The sequence below is a fragment of the Salvelinus sp. IW2-2015 genome, linkage group LG20 (assembly GCF_002910315.2).
Source record: "Salvelinus sp. IW2-2015 linkage group LG20, ASM291031v2, whole genome shotgun sequence".
Classification (NCBI taxonomy): Eukaryota; Metazoa; Chordata; class Actinopteri; order Salmoniformes; family Salmonidae; genus Salvelinus; species Salvelinus sp. IW2-2015.
Genome location: NC_036860.1, coordinates 33,053,889 through 33,070,214, shown reverse-complemented (window position 1 = coordinate 33,070,214; position 16,326 = coordinate 33,053,889). Strand labels below are relative to the sequence as shown.

The 16,326-nt window shown below is 37.9% G+C and overlaps 1 protein-coding gene across 2 annotated transcripts in view; it reads left to right on the top strand.

Moving 5' to 3' along the window:
* The window catches only part of LOC111981913 (opioid-binding protein/cell adhesion molecule homolog), a 380,076-nt gene that overhangs the window by 250,040 nt on the left and 113,710 nt on the right, over nt 1-16,326 (top strand). For both annotated transcript variants that reach the window (XM_024013402.2, XM_024013401.2), the window contains one exon: nt 9,952-10,187. In XM_024013402.2, the coding sequence (XP_023869170.1) occupies nt 9,952-10,187 (236 nt within the window). The remainder of the gene's footprint in view (nt 1-9,951; nt 10,188-16,326) is intronic.

The window sequence follows — 16,326 nt, the reverse complement described above, 5'->3', positions numbered from 1 at the left end:
GCAGTGGAAATGCGTTCTCTGGTGTGATGAATCACCTTTCACCATCTGGCAGTCTGACGTACAAATCTGGGATTGGCGGATAGCAGGAGATTGCTACCATAATGCCAACTGTAAAGTTTGGTGGAAGAGGAATAATGGTCCTTAGTTCCAGTGAAGGGAAATCTTGACGCTACAGCATACAATGACATTCTAGACGATTCAGTGCTTCCAACTTTTCTGTTTCTGCGCTTTCCTATTTCAGCATGATAATACCCTCATGCACAAAGCGAGGCCCATACATAAATGGTTTGTCGAGATTGGTGTGAGCAACAGCATATATTGTTTGCCTGGWACTGAGGATTTGTGTAGTTTCATTAGATAAGAAATGGATTAATTTACCTGTCATATAGCCAACACATTCGAGGTTGGGATTCAATCTGATCGCACAATGTTGACGATGCACTTTTTAAAGGGATAGTTGGAGATTTTGGCAATGAAGCCCTTTAATTACTTCCCCAGAGTCAGATGATATCATCGTTTCATTCTGAACACAACCACACATGTTTTTTGTTCCATTCCACTGTTCTGACCAGCAAAATAAAGTCCTGAACCTGTTCCAACCAGAAAAAGTAACCAGAACCAGAAAATATTTATTCCGTTCCTTTTAACCTGTTTTTTTTACATTTAGCTCATTATATTACAATAGAGTAGGCAAGCTAGTTGTTTACATGCGTGATGGAAAGACAAGTGTAACCAAAGGCGCAAGATGCGGTTGGGGAGAGAGCAAGAGAGGGTTGAGGAGAATGCTTGAAGTGCTGGGCATCTTGTTATAACGTGCATTATCTAAATTAGCTCCACAGAATTATACCTAGGAGGAGCAGGTTCTATGGAGGAACTTTGAATGTCCTTTGAGCTAGAGAAACCTGATAACTAGGCTTATAGTATCCTTAACTGGCATTGGAAAATGTAATCCATTCTTCTCTAGCTAATTAAAAATCTCTCTCTCGATCTTCTGAATCACAGTTGTAATGTCAGTAGGGAGGGGCAGGTAGCCTAAACACGCAGACACACTGGCAAAGATTTTCAGCTTGCAGGCAGACACTGGAATACGTTTCTGAGTGACAGAGTGAGGGCTTTACATAAGCGCTTTGTTGCATTCTTTTGCCTGGGATGTAAAATAATGTTATTAGCCGGTTCCCATGCTTTTAAAATAATGGTTCTGTTTTCCGGATGGATAGGTTTCGTGTTCTTTTTCGTTTTTTGGTTCTGTTCCCTGAACCGCTTCCAACCCCTGGTGTCCAATATGAAGGATGTTAGCATTAATAACTAGCATTTGAGCAATGACTGGAAGTCTACAGAAACAGCTAGCATTATTATTATTGTTATTATTTTTAGAAGTTACAGTTACAGTCTTGTCTCATCGCTGCAACTCCCCTACAGACTCGGGAGAAGAGAAGGTTGAGAGCCATGCGTCCTCCGAAACACGACCCTGCCAAGCTGCATGACTTCTTGACACACTGCTCACTTAACCCGGAAGCCAGCCGCACCAAATGTGTCGGAGGAAACATTGTCCAACTGACGACCGAAGTCAGCTTGCAGGCACCCAGCCCACCACAAGGAGTCGCTAGAGCACAATGAGACAAGGAAATCCCGGCCGGCCAAACCCTCCCCTAACGATGCTGGGCCAATTGTGTGTCGCCTCATAGGTCTCCCGGTCACGGATGGCTGTAACACAGCCTGGCATCAAACCCGAGGCTGTAGTGACACTTCAGCACTGCAATGCAGTGCCTTAGATCGCTGCGCCACTCAGGAGGCCAGAACAGCTAGCAATAAATTACCTGTAAAAGTCAATCATGCTTCAATACGCAATCAGAATGAATCCCAGCGCAAATGAAAATGTGACGTCAACAATTAGCCACGAAACGTCCATAGATATACTTGTCACGATTATTAATAATATTATGGTCATTCTGATTTGAAGACACACTATGGAAGTTTAGATGCTAATTGTTCATGTCAAATGTGTACTTGATTGTTGGCTATATGGCATATATATGAATACATTTCTTATTTCATAAAATGACAAACATTTTCAGTTTCATGCAAGCATTGTATGCTTTTGCTCCTGAGTGTGGGGAGGTGTGACCCTTTATGTTTCATGTTACATAATATACGCCATACAGCCAGCATTCATATACAGTATATGGAAGTTTAAGGAAGTTTAGTCATGTTTACATCAAATTTTGACTTGAATGTTGGCTGTATGACAAATATGTGGGAAGGTGTGCCCCTTTCTGTCCAATGACATCATTGCTGGACATGTTTTATGCAAGTCAAAATTTGGTCACACTTCAGAATAAGGAACACATTTTAAGGTACTATGTCCGTATTAGTCCCGTTTCTTGTGTATCTTGAATGAATTAACAATTAATACGTATTTTTTATGGCTAACAATGATGTTATTAATGATTGACCAGTAAATTGACTTACAGTATAATGTTTTTATAAGACAATACTTAATTAAGGCCTAATACATGACTAATAACATAGAATAAATACTTATTAGCTACGTATATACACACTACTAAGTAGTGGCTAATAGGTGTACCTTAAAATAGTGTTACTGTGTTTTCTTGTCAAGTTGCTGGTATTATATTGTGTCCTTAAAAAAATAGATAATTTGAATGGTAAAGTTATGTGATACTCACAACTCATCCTGTGGTATGAACACATGAATTAATGTAACTATACTTAAGGTGTCAATACACACTCTATGAGGGCATATGACATGGTTATGACACCCATCATTTCATTCAATGTATTAATGTGACACAGAGGTTAGTAAATTACATAACACCCTGTTATAACATCTGTATGTAGACTGCATGTACTAACATATGACATAAGTTGTCATGCAGGCTATATGATAGCAGTTGTTATTAACAGTTGACATTGGAGCATATGACAACAGGATGAACAGTCATTTTTAACAGTCATTATAACCGGTTTTATAACATGTCATGATGTGACTGAAAACTATTGAAACCTACTTATGACGGCTTATGACAAACGTTATAATGTGTTATATATCTGTTTAACGTCAATTATCTAAAACGCGAAACTGATATTTTATGTTGTGCCCGCCATCGGTTGAGACACAACATGCGTTGGAATACAGGGTTGGTGTCATTCTGGAGCTGATAAATGTACTAAAATGGGAATAAAATTGACATGTCAACTTTTAAATGGTACCACAAAGATGGTTGGAGGTCCACACATCGGGGAATTTTGACTTGAATGGGAATATTTTTTATTATGTCAGCCTTCCATAGGAAATCTGTTGCAATCATATAGTAAATATAGATAATAGAATAGACATTCCCATTTTAAGTTGACATTCAACGTGGGTGGACCAGTGGCCATCTTTGTGGTAGTAATTGAAAGTTACAATTTAAATTCAATTAAAATTTAAATGGTGAACCAGCTAAATTGCAGAGATCTGAAGGGATAGGTCCATTCTATGAATCTCTATGATTGAAATGACAACCACCCTGTATTCAAGACCATGCTGTGTCTCAAACGATAGCGGGCACTACACAAACACCCCAGATCATGTAAATTAGGGTCTGAGCTACAACATATGTGAAAATGAAAAATAAATCGGAGTTTACACGTTTTAAGATAATTGACATTAAAGGTTCTAAAATTACAAGTTTTATTTAAAATATATATTAACACAACATGTAAAGTGTTGGTTTCATGAGCTGAAATTAAAGAGCCCAGACATTTTCCATATGACAAAAAGCTTATTTCTCTCAAATTGTAACGACTTTCGTCGGTGGAAAGAGAGGAGGACCAAAGCGCAGCGTGGTACATTTCCATATTTATTGGAATACTTTTTCAATACGAACAAAAACAATAAACAGACGAAAACCAATGAAGCTACAGTCCTGAACTAGTGAACATAGAACACATGAACGCACAAACAGGAACAATCACCCACAAACCAATAGTGAAAACAGGCAACCTAAATATGGTTCCCAATCAGAGACAACGTAAAACACCTGCCTCTGATTGAGAACCATATCAGGCCAATAAGACAAACCTAACCTAGAAACATAGAACATAGACTATACCCACCCAGCTCACGTCCTGACCAACTAAATAAAGACAAAACAAAGGAAATAAGGTCAGGAACGTGACACAAATGTTGTGAAGAAATTTGTTATTTTCCTGTTAGCGAGCACTTCTCCATTACCAAGATAATCCATCCACCTGACACGTGTGGCATATCAAGAAGCTGATTAAACAGCATGACCATTACACAGGTACACCTTGTGCTGGGACAATAAAAGACCACTCTAAAATGTGCATTTTTGCCACACAACACAATGACACAGATGTTTCACGTTTTGAGGAAGCATGCAATTCTCTGTTGCCAGAGAATTTATAAATAAAGTAATAATAATAAAGCCCTTTTGTGGGGAAAAACTCATTCTGATTGGCTTTGCCTGACTCGCCAGTGGGTGGGCCTTCCTCCCAAGTGGGTGGCCCTGTGCCCTCCCAGGCTCACCCATGGCTGCCCCCCTGCCCAGTCATGTGAAATCCATAGATTATGGTCTAATGAATGCATTTCAATTGACTGATTTACTTATATAAATTATATAAATGTATATAATTTATAAAACTTACATACATTTCCTTATATGAACTAACTAATTAAAATCGTTGAAATTGTTGCATGTTGTGTTTSTATTTTAGTTCTGTATAGTTTGTTTGTAAGCTTTTAAATTATATCAAACTCAAATGTTAATCTTTGTGGGTGATGAAGGCGTGGATGTCTCATGGTATCATGGGGTATGCAAAATGGGTGAACTTTGAGCACCTCTATCTCCGGAATGTTTGGGAAATTAGGTTTTAAAAAAGTAACTTTCTGACCACTTCTACCGTTGGGAAATATGTATAGAAAATTTTGTTCAAATCAAAAGGGCTGCGGTCAAAAAGTGATTGAAATCAAATGGAATGACTCTTTTGTTTGTGAATGTAGTCATTGCCAAGCGACGTCAGAGTGTCTGAGATCTGAGAGCTGTTTAATCTTGTAGTTGTCATTGGTTCCAATCCCCTTGCCTACACTTCTGCTGCACATTAGCACTCATGGTTAATTAGATGCTTCTTTATAGAATGTCCTGTGAATAAAATGTACTCACTTGCTGTGTTGTTGTCAAACTGTTTCTAATTCTTAAAGAGGGCTTTTGTCTGTATTGCTGCAGAATCCTTATTTTGCCTTCTTACTGTAGTTTATCAGAAACACAATTTGTGTAGGCATTGTACTATTTGAACTATACTGGAGTCACAAGATCTGATTTGTAAAAAAATAAACAATGTTCAATGCCCATATAATACTTCCAACCTTGGGTCATTCGTTGCATTTCAAACATTCTGTACACTCTTCACATCTCCATGTTTTACTCTGTTAACACCCATTTAATCCTCTCTTGGAATGCTGATTGAATGGGGTGAACACAGAGAACACAGTGAATCTGACAGTTTTTGCTGTCAGCGGTTCACGTTGACACCCACCATTGTACTGCGAAGCAAAAGCCATGACACAGGGTTACAAGCGGCTCTGACAGCTATCATATTTTCCCTATCATTAATTGTGATATTACAGTAAGATGCAGTGAGAATGTGTACACATCCAACACTGCTGAACACCCAATAAATAATGTATCATAATTTCATGCCTTGCTTTTTGAAGGAAGAGCAGTTTGCACTGAGTATACAAAATATTAAGAATACCTGGTCTTTCCAGGTGAATCTAGGTGAATCCATCTATGATCCCTTATTGATGTCACTTGTTAAATCCACTTCAATCATTGTAGATGAAGAGGATATTTTTAAGCCTTGAGACATGGATTGTTTGTGTGCGGTGAAGGTGAATGTGCAAGACAAAAGATTTTAGTGCCTTTGAACGAGGTAGTAGGTGCCAGGCGCACCAGTTTGTGTCAAGAACTGCAACGCTGCTGGGTTTTTCATGCTCAACAGTTTCCTGCGTGTATCAAGAAAGATCCACCACCCAAAGGACATCCAGCCAACATGACACAACTGTGGGAAGCATTGTGGAATTGTGGAATGCATCCCTGTGGAATGCATTCGACTCCTTGTGGAGTCCATTCCCCAATTAATACGTAGTATTAAAACGTCAAATTTCGAAGTTGCTCCAAACGTAAAATGTGAAAGGGTTTTTGACACCCTGGGTTACTTCTCCCCCCTGCTCAGTGTCATCCTTTATTAATTCCGAATGCCTTAGTTAAGAGTTAAGGTTTGGGATAGGGTATCACTACCACTGGGATCGAGCACGCGACCCTCGGTAGGACTATGCTGAGCAGGAAGAGTAACCCTGCGACCCTCGGAAGGATGATGCTGAGCAGGAGGAGCAACCCAGGGTGTCAAAAACACTTTGGAATGTGACATTTGGATCAACTTGAAAATTGTCCATTTGGACAAATGTGGATAAACATCAGAATCTGAAGTGAAATTGGTAAAACTGTGAGATCTTCTTGGCCCACGTACATGCATTCAAAAGCAGACCTATCAAATAGCTTTTAATGAATAATCATATCAATGGATATAATCATTGAATTAATGGCTGCAGCAACGGTCACTGTTGCTGCATAACAAATTAGGCCTAATTAGACAAAACAATCAATGAAGTCGTGCAAACGACCAATTTTTTTTTCTTCTCAGATCTACAGTATAGCTGATTGTTTTGGGTATGCGCAAACTCAACATTTAATTTCATGTTTAAAGTGGTCACGTAGTGATGTAACTGATTTGAAAATGAATTGTGACGTTGTTTAGATTAACAATAAATGTGAAGTCTCTCAGTCAAAAAATTGAATGACTTGAGTGGCTATACATTAGTATTTCAATTACAAGAAGAGGAAATGTTCTATTCTAATGAAACTAATCGTGGTTCTGACTGAAGGCCTGTATACTCAGTAGCTCACCAGGACCAACTTTGGAGATCTCTGCTCTGTACATATTCAGCTTAATTAACACTTACTGCCAGTTTCATTAACTGCAACATGGAACAAACTTTTACAGCAAGGGTAGTAGTAACTAGTTTAAGAGAAACGGGAGGATGGTACTGTTGTCTCTGCCCGTCTACTCGGACTTCTTTAACTTCATGAAATAAACTTGAACATTGATTACAACAAAGACGACTTAGTAACTGCATACCAACAGAATGGCAGTTGACTAATGAATCTAGTGGGGATTGCTGATGGTCTACAATCTACAGATCATAATGGGAATCCATAGTCAGTTATTTATCCTGTCAGATAAAATGCATAACCAATTTTTCAGAACAAATATGATATGATGAGAGATTGCAAAGTGAACGAAGACTCACTGCACTAAAACAATCCTATAAGGCTGCATTTCTGGACAGAGCAAAGGTTGTTGGCCTTTTGTCAATAGAATTAACTTTTGTTATACTGCTGAATATTGTTATTTTGCTTTTCCTTAGGTAATACTTCAATCACATACATTAACCTTTAGCCTTAGATTTGCATTGCACGTTTGTACAGAAGTACAGTTCTCCAATAGTTTTGATATCTGTCTGCAAATACTGTCAGATACACCACTGTAGCTGTACTCCCACCCTTCCCTTTCTTGCTCTCCTCTGTCCCTGTTTAGTATGCAGTGGAAGTGGAAATGGAATTATGAGCGTTATGATATTCCTCCACTGAAGTTCATTGAAGGTTAGGCATGGAGGTTATGATCCAAAAATCTGTCCTGAATTTAAATCACGTTGTTTGTTTGTTAGGCTTCTCTCTTTTTCAAATACATGGTTCGACTGGGCTTTTCCACAGGGTCTGGTAACCGGAGAATACCAAGGATATACAAATCGGACTTGGCGTAGGTTCCCAGTGTAAATGGGAAATTTGCACATGTGCTGACATTTAAAGCAATGTACCATGGTAATTATGACAGAATTTGTTTGTAAAATGCTAAGCATATGTTTTATTTCCATAGAATGCATGAATCACTTCTAATTAAGCCTCATGTATGTAATTTGGTGTTAAGTGTGAATAAAATGAATTTATGAGCAAACATTTACCACCAATCAATGGACACATGCGCAAGTATAGTTAAAATATAGGGTATAAACTCACTGAAAATGACAATCTGCGACTGGGATATACATTTCTAAATGATACATACTCATTGATTCTTGAAGAATGTTACTTATAAATACCGCATGAGCTTAGTTCAACCCCATCAGATCCCAAAACATAATCTTGTTTTACTCAATTGTTAGTCCAGGGCTTGTCTGGACTAACAGTGGAGTGCTGCATCAGATGACCTGGCCTCCACAATCACCTGAACTCAACCCAACTGAGATGGTTTGGGATGAGTTGGACCGCAGAGTGAAGGAAAAGTAGCCAACAAGTGCTCAGCATTTGTGTGAACTCCTTCAAGACTGTTGGAAAAGCATTCCAGGTGAAGCTGGTTAAGAGAATGCCAAGAGTGTGCAAAGCTGTCATCAAGGCAAAAGGTGGCTACTTTGAAGAATCTCAAATATATAATATATTTTGATTTGTTTAACACTTCTTTGGTTACTACATGATTCCATATGTGTTATGTCATAGTTTTGATGTATTCACTATTATTCTACAATATAGATAATAGTACAAATAAAGAAAAACCCTTGAATAAGTAGGTGTGTCCAAACTTTTGACTGGTACTGTACATGATAATTATATCCTATGTATATCCTATGTAACTTCATCGTTCTTACATTACACTTGATTCTGTATAGCCTTTGAACCAGTTCATAACACAGAAATAAACACATTTAAAATGACTGGTAGTTAATGACAGGATGTGCCTGGTTACAATTGTTTTCACCAGGTCCTAGTCTATTTATCAACCCTGTTATTACATGTGGATTCAATGGTAGTGGTACCTTGTACAGTAGTTACATGTAACAAGGTCATATTTTGGTTTGAGTTATTAACATGGTAACTCACAGGTGACTTTCAAACGTGTCATTACAAAACATTAGTTACACAGTGGAACAAGACAATGTGTAATAACATCAGTAGTTACACAGGTGGAATAACCTTCAGTAAGTGAATGTGTAATTACACAGTCCTTGTTCCAATTGTGTGAACTGATTCCACATCAACCCTATTATGTAACTACTAGATTATTAACACGGTTATTACTGTGATAGTTGCATAGTTATAGGGGCAACTTAATGTAAAGTGTTACCCCCCAGACTCCTAGGAAATAGCGGTGAAGAGGTTCTGGAGTGGAACTTTGTGGGAGGTCTGTTAAGTGGGTTTTGAACTTCTCAATTCAACACTCTTACACACTTACCTCTGCCATAATTAGAGGTTATGAGAAGCTATATTAAAGGAAACTTGTTGAACACACTTCTGCCATCCCCCTTCAATGCAAAACCTCAAGGAATATGTTATCATGCAAGATGCATCTACTGTCAATGAGTATTCCATCCCAGATTAACAGAGGAACAATCTTCAACCGTGTACATTACTTGTATTGGTGTGCCACTCTCCAGAGATAAAAGTCTATTGTGGATGTATAGCCTCACTGAGAGCTATCCTCTCTATGAAGTCAGTTATTTTATCAAGATCCTGGTGACTTGATTCAAATACTCAAGGGCATAGTATTGGTCTGAAACAAAAGCATGCCCATCATGTGGGTCCCCAGCCACAGTGGTGAAGAACATTATATTGTATAAGAGTGCCCAAGGTCTTACTTTATCAAAAACGTCATACAAAAGCCACATCCTCACACAATATTATCAGTCAGACATATCAGTCAATGAGTATCACTCGTGCTTTACAATAGAATTAACACCATGGACCACTGTAAAAATATGCTGGAATGCTTAACACTCATCCTCTTCTCTCTCTGTTTTCTCTCTTTATCTCACAGATGTACTGTGGACAGCAAGGTATCGCGGGTGGCTTGGCTCAATCGCACCACCATTCTTTATGCGGGCACTGACAAGTGGTCTCTGGACCCTCGCGTTGTCCGAATGGACAACACACCCGTGACAGAGTACAGCATAAAGATCCAGAACGTGAATGTACACGACGAGGGGCCCTACGTGTGCTCCATCCTCATGAGCAACAAACCCAAATCGTCCAAAGTGCATCTCATTGTTCAAGGTACTGCACTTTTTCTTCAGTCAGATTAAGCCCATTTTCCATAGTTCWCTTGGGGTTTGCGATTAGAGTTTAGTCAAGTTGTCATCTAGACTTACAGGGCTGATTGATATCACTGTCTTTGCATGGTAGTCAGACTTTAGTGTTGAATTTACAGATGCAATATTTCAAACTCGTGGCTGTGATCGTTTTGACTTAACCGGTGGGGAGGTATGATATATAAATAGAAGAAAAACCTTTGCCAGGATGATGTAATTAACTGGAACTCGCCAAACGTGACTCCCTTAGATTAATTGGGATTTAATCTAGGTTTCATTTCAGATCGTTGATAGATATTGATTTGGGGGCACAGCAAGTTGGATAACCGTGCCCCAGTTTCAGAGCAAGGGCTTGCTAAATCAGCTGTCGATACCTGGACTTTTGTTATAATTTACAGTGAAATCAATTTCCCTTACGCTCAGTTTCCAAAAACAATTAGCACCACTGCCCTTTGTCGGGTTTTGAGGTACAGATCATGTAGACACACTCATTTAACATTGAATTAAAACTGAACATGATAAACTCACGATGACAGGATCTTGCATTTAGAAAGGGACCAACGCTACAACAGACAATAGTATGCAATCATAAAACAACTGATAACTGCTGGACTAGACATAATTTGGCAATAGCTATTTCTTGCTCAAGAGTCACCAAGGATTGTTTATTYTCCTGTTTGGAAATGGAACATTTTGCTAAGAAAACAATGTATTATCTGTTATTCATTAACCTTTTGAATTTAGCCCTGACACTAATTACAGGAAACATTTCTAAAATAATAGCCAGTGCATTTTATTTGAAAATATTAGATGTTCCCTAATTAGCAGTGGCATGCAGATTAAAACAATTGTTCAGTCTGTAAACCCAGAACAAATTGTTTTTTCCAACTGTAATTAACAGATCATTGATGAGAATGTCAGCTACACTGTATGATTACTCTTCATAATATATAATGAATATATTATTGTTGTTTATTATTGAAGCTTGATTTACAGATTGATTTAAATGCTACCTTATTATATTTTCACACTTCACTATCAGATTGTAAAGGTGCTTGTTTTAAGATAAAGAACACGGAGTGGCTGCGGATCCGACATTTTCTCTGACSTTTTTTTCTGAGCGCTGAAGGTCCCAAACCTTCTGCACATGTCCGGATCACTTACTGCGCATGACCAGAGAAAATTTCCAATGCCTCGCAAAGCAGGACACCTATTGGTAGATGCGTAAAATAAAACACAGGCATTGAATATCTCTTTGAGCATGGTGAATTTATTAATTACACTTTGGATGGTGTATCAATACACCCAGCCAATACAAAGATACAGGTGTTTGTCGTGTAATCAGACATGTCTATACGTGAGTAAAATAACTACCAACGATGTATCTTTATGAAGGCAAATGTATTGCTAACTTGATGTTGCTTCACATTACAAGCCACATGAGAGAGTGTGATGCTTTCCTCATGAACCCCTACATTCCCACAGGCCCTCATTAGTATATGGCCAATCAGGATGCAATATGCAAATAACACCATAGTATCCTTCCTAACTCAGTTGCCGGAGAGGAAGGAAACCGCTCAGGGATTTCACCATGAGGTCAATGGTGACTTTAAAAAAATTACAMAGTTTAATGACTGTGATGTGAGAAAACAGAGGATGGATCATCAACATTGTAGTTACTCCACAATACTAACCTAAATGACAGAACAGAAGGAAGCCTGTACAGAATAAAACATATTCCAAAACATGCATCCTGTTTGCAACAAGGTAATACTGCAAAAATTTGACAAAATCAATTAACTGTTTGTCCTGAATACAAAATGTTATGTTTGGGGAAAATCAAATACAACACATTACTGAGTACCCCTCTCCATATTTTCAAGTATGGTGYTGGCTGCATCATGTTATGGGTATGCTTGTAATCGTTTTTCAGTATAAAAAAAGAAACAGAATGGAGCTAAGCACAGGCAATCTTAGAGGGAAACCTGGTTCACTCTGCTTTCCACCAGACACTGGGAGATTAATTCACATTTCAGCAGGATAATAACCAAAATCACAAGGCCAAATACACACTGGAGTTGCTTACCAAGAATACAGTGAATGTTCCTGAGTGGCCGAGTTTGACTTAAATATACTTGAAAATCTATGGCAAGACCTGAAAATGGTTGTCTGCAATGATCAACAACACATTTAAAAGAGCTTGAAGATTTTTGAAAATAATAATGGGCAAATGTTGCACAATCCAGGTGTGGAAAGCAATCTCTTACCCAGACTTACCCAGAAAGACGCTGCCGAAGGTGCTTCTACAAAGTATTGACTCAGGGGTGTGAATACTTATGTAAATGAGACATTTCTGTATTTCATTTTCAATACATTTGCAAAAATGTCTAAAAACATGTTTTCACTTTGTCATTATGGGGTATTGTCTATAGATGGGTGAGACAAAAAATCAATAACATTAGAACCACAAACGGCCACTGATGTTTGATTTAGTAAATGTAAAAAAATATGGCAAAAGCTACGTCCTACTCCTTCCCTGACTTTTCCTAAATGTTTGTATTTTACATTYCTCATTTGTCCGATTTTTGAAAACACAATCAGAAAAGTATTTAGCCTTTTTCCTCTTTCTCCACACTTATTGCCAACTTAAACCGCCAAAATGACGCGATGTGGGACATTGGTACCTAGCCAGGTGCTAATGCGTCTCTCTCTCTCCTCACTGAATGAATGACAAATGGATGAATGGGTGATAATTGATGAGTTTGTGTTATGCCTATGTATCAGTGTTGACACTCATGTTTATAGCAAATAATTTGACCGTGCTCCATGTGCTTTGATATCATTCTCTTTTAAGTTTTACTTTGTAAAAAGAAGATGTTATGGGACCGTTTTAATTACTATAACATTACTAGTTGAATGTATTGTAAGGGAAACTAAAACATGTTTACATGTTACAGTATTCCTTTAGAATAATGCAAAACATATCCTTGACTCTATCCGAGTTGATGAGCGAAGGGAAGCAAACGATGCCAGCCCACTGAATGAATGACAAATGAATGAATGGGTGATAATTGTGCACGTTACTTACAATTTAAATTAGGCCTAACTGAATGATGAAGAGGTTGATTTAATGTACAACAACAATAGTGTAATGATGAGTTTTAGTTATGCCTATATTTATCAGTGTTAGTGCTCATGTTAATAATTTCACTGTGCGCCTTGTGGGTTGATACCATTCTCTTTTACGTTTTACTTTGTAAAAATAATCTGTTACGGGACTGTTTTATTTACTAACTCTTTTACTAATCATATTTATTGTAAGGGAAATGAATATGTTGCAGTAAGCCTTTAGAATAATAAAAAACATATCCTTGATTCTATCCAAGTTGATGAGCGGGAAACAACTATTTCAGTCAGCTTGCACATCGAAACTACACCTGAACTATACCAAAGTTGTAATTGACAGATGCAGGGAAAGGAGCATCACTTTATCAAATCCTCCTTCAGAGTCACATGCAGGTAAAATGTTTCTGTATAGTACCAGAAGCAGCATATTCTGCAGCTTCTGTGGCACCTACCTTTGTCTAATAACTCAACAATCAAGAGGTGGCACTTTATTTCCAAATGTCACTTTTCCAAGAATATCTGTGCTGTCCATGCGTTCAGCACATGACCACTCACCCGGCGGCATTAATCTGGGTACTAAGCAAATATTAGTAACATAATAAACTTTAAGTATGCTATTCTGTTTTCTTTTAAAAACATTTTCTTATTTCCACAATGTTTCTTTAGACCTGCCAAAAATGAAATTATAATAGACCTCTTTGTGATGGACTTCAACTTTCAACTTTCATTTTTACTTATAGCCTAGTAACAAACTACAGAAAATGCTGTAATGTTCTTTGAAATAATAGTTATTTACTATTATAAATGTTCCCTAAGACCTTTATAAACACAGCCAAATTATTATTATTCTAATAGCATGTATGAAATGTATTTATTAGACCTTTAGAATGTTTGTGTCATTTGCTTGAAGTGTCGAAAATTCAGCTTTCGGCCTACGTTTTTCACTAGGACTTGTAGAATTATACAAAACATATCATTGATTCTATCTAAACAAATAACTGTTGTTGTTATATTTTTACATGGATATATTTCCASAAATATTTATTCAGGCAATTCATGCTTTACAATTGTTGATGCACTATTTATCAAACGTTGGTGCTTATGTTTTGGCACCTTGCAGGTTGATATGCATCTGATGCTAAAGGGAACGCCCGGCAACGTTCTCAACGTTCTCTWGCGGGTACTTATAGGCTGAAAGACCAGGCAGTTCTAATGTTACTCCATTTTGAATTCAGGCTTTAACAAAACAAAATATGGAATAAGTCAAGGGGGATGAATACTTTCTGAAGGCACTAACAGAACTGAATATAATAGCATAGTATAACGTTGCTCTAAGACAAAAACACCACCACATATTTCTCTCATGTGGCCAAAATTCAACAGCGCACAATGCTAGGCAAAATACACAGGTAGGCTATGTAACAGTTGAACCGAATCTGCTCTAAAATTCACTCACTGTACATCATTCAAAACAACACTTTAGGTTATTTTGAATCAACACTGTATAACTCAAGACGATCTAAATGCATATCCCCATGAAACTGATGGAGAACAAATGGTTGGAAGGCTGCATGGACGTTTGACCGGGAAGAAAGGTCCTGAAAGGTCGGTTCCGCAGCCACTGCCTAAAGAAAAATAACTCTCACACAAGGAATCAGCTTTCCCAACTGCTGTGTTTTCTGATGGCAGACCTTCGCCTGTACTTTATATGCGTCCTAAACGTGACCCTCTCAGATACTGCACAACTCTTAAGTTGGTGGCTACAACATGGCTGAACTTGTCGGGGGGCTTTTATTGTATGAACCAAAGGGACTGCAATGGAGAGCAGCGCTCTGAGGAACGCTATGTGAGAGCAAAGGTGACTCATGGGTGCCAGGACATTTTAATATTTAATATTTCATGCTGTGTTTAGCCATGAAATGCTTCACAGATGTTTTTTTTTTAATCACATTTCTCTCCGCACCACCTTTTCTGACATCCTGCCTATTTATACACCACAGGGAAGAGGTAAGAGTAGGATTGTTCTTGTCTCTTTCATAATTACTGTATATATACAGTAGATCTTATGCTGAGTTACATTAAAACATGTTTTTCTGCAAATGGGTGTTTTTATCCAACTTTTAAACCTCTGTTGGTAAAGACTATTTTGGATTATGATCGGCTTAGATATTGCTGTAATGTCAGTGCTACATCTATTTTGGTTGAGAATGACGCCAACTGGAAAACCATATCTTTGCGAAAACCTGCATGCACTTCCAGAAACATCCATCTGTGATATCGATCAGAAGTAATTCAATAGGGTATAAGTAACAAAGGAGAATGTACAGGAGCCCCAGACAGAAACCTGAAACTTGGATTTAACCTCAAACTTTTAATTTTGTAGAGAACACAAAGAAGTATTGTAACAAGGCTTTATACTTACAAAGGGGACCAAGGTTGTTATTATTGCAGAGGCGGCATTTGACTACATTTATCTCTCAACCATTTAAACCTGAGAGAAGTGAGAGAATCACAGTTTGTATTCACAAGATAACAATGCCACTTTCACAGAAAAGACAGACTTTATAGGAAGCCCTGGCAATTCCTAACATTCACATGTGTTTCTTAGTAAGATTTCATAGCTGTAACCTTCACCCATGCTTCTGAACCTGGAACCTCTGATATGCAAGTTATTATCTCTTGAGGAATTCTTAGTCATTCTACACTGAATAAAAATATAAATGTAACGTATAAAGTGTTGTTCCCATGTTTCATGAGCTGAAAAAAAAGATCCCAGGAATGTTCCATACACACAAAAAGCTTATTCTCTCAGATCTTGTTCACAAATGTGTTTACATCCCTGTTAGTGAGCATTTCTCCTTTGCCAAGATAATCCATCCACCTGACAGGTGTGGCATATCAAGAAGCTGATTAAACAACATGAACATTACACAGGTGCACCTTGCACTGGGGACAATAAAAGGCCACTCTAAAAAGTT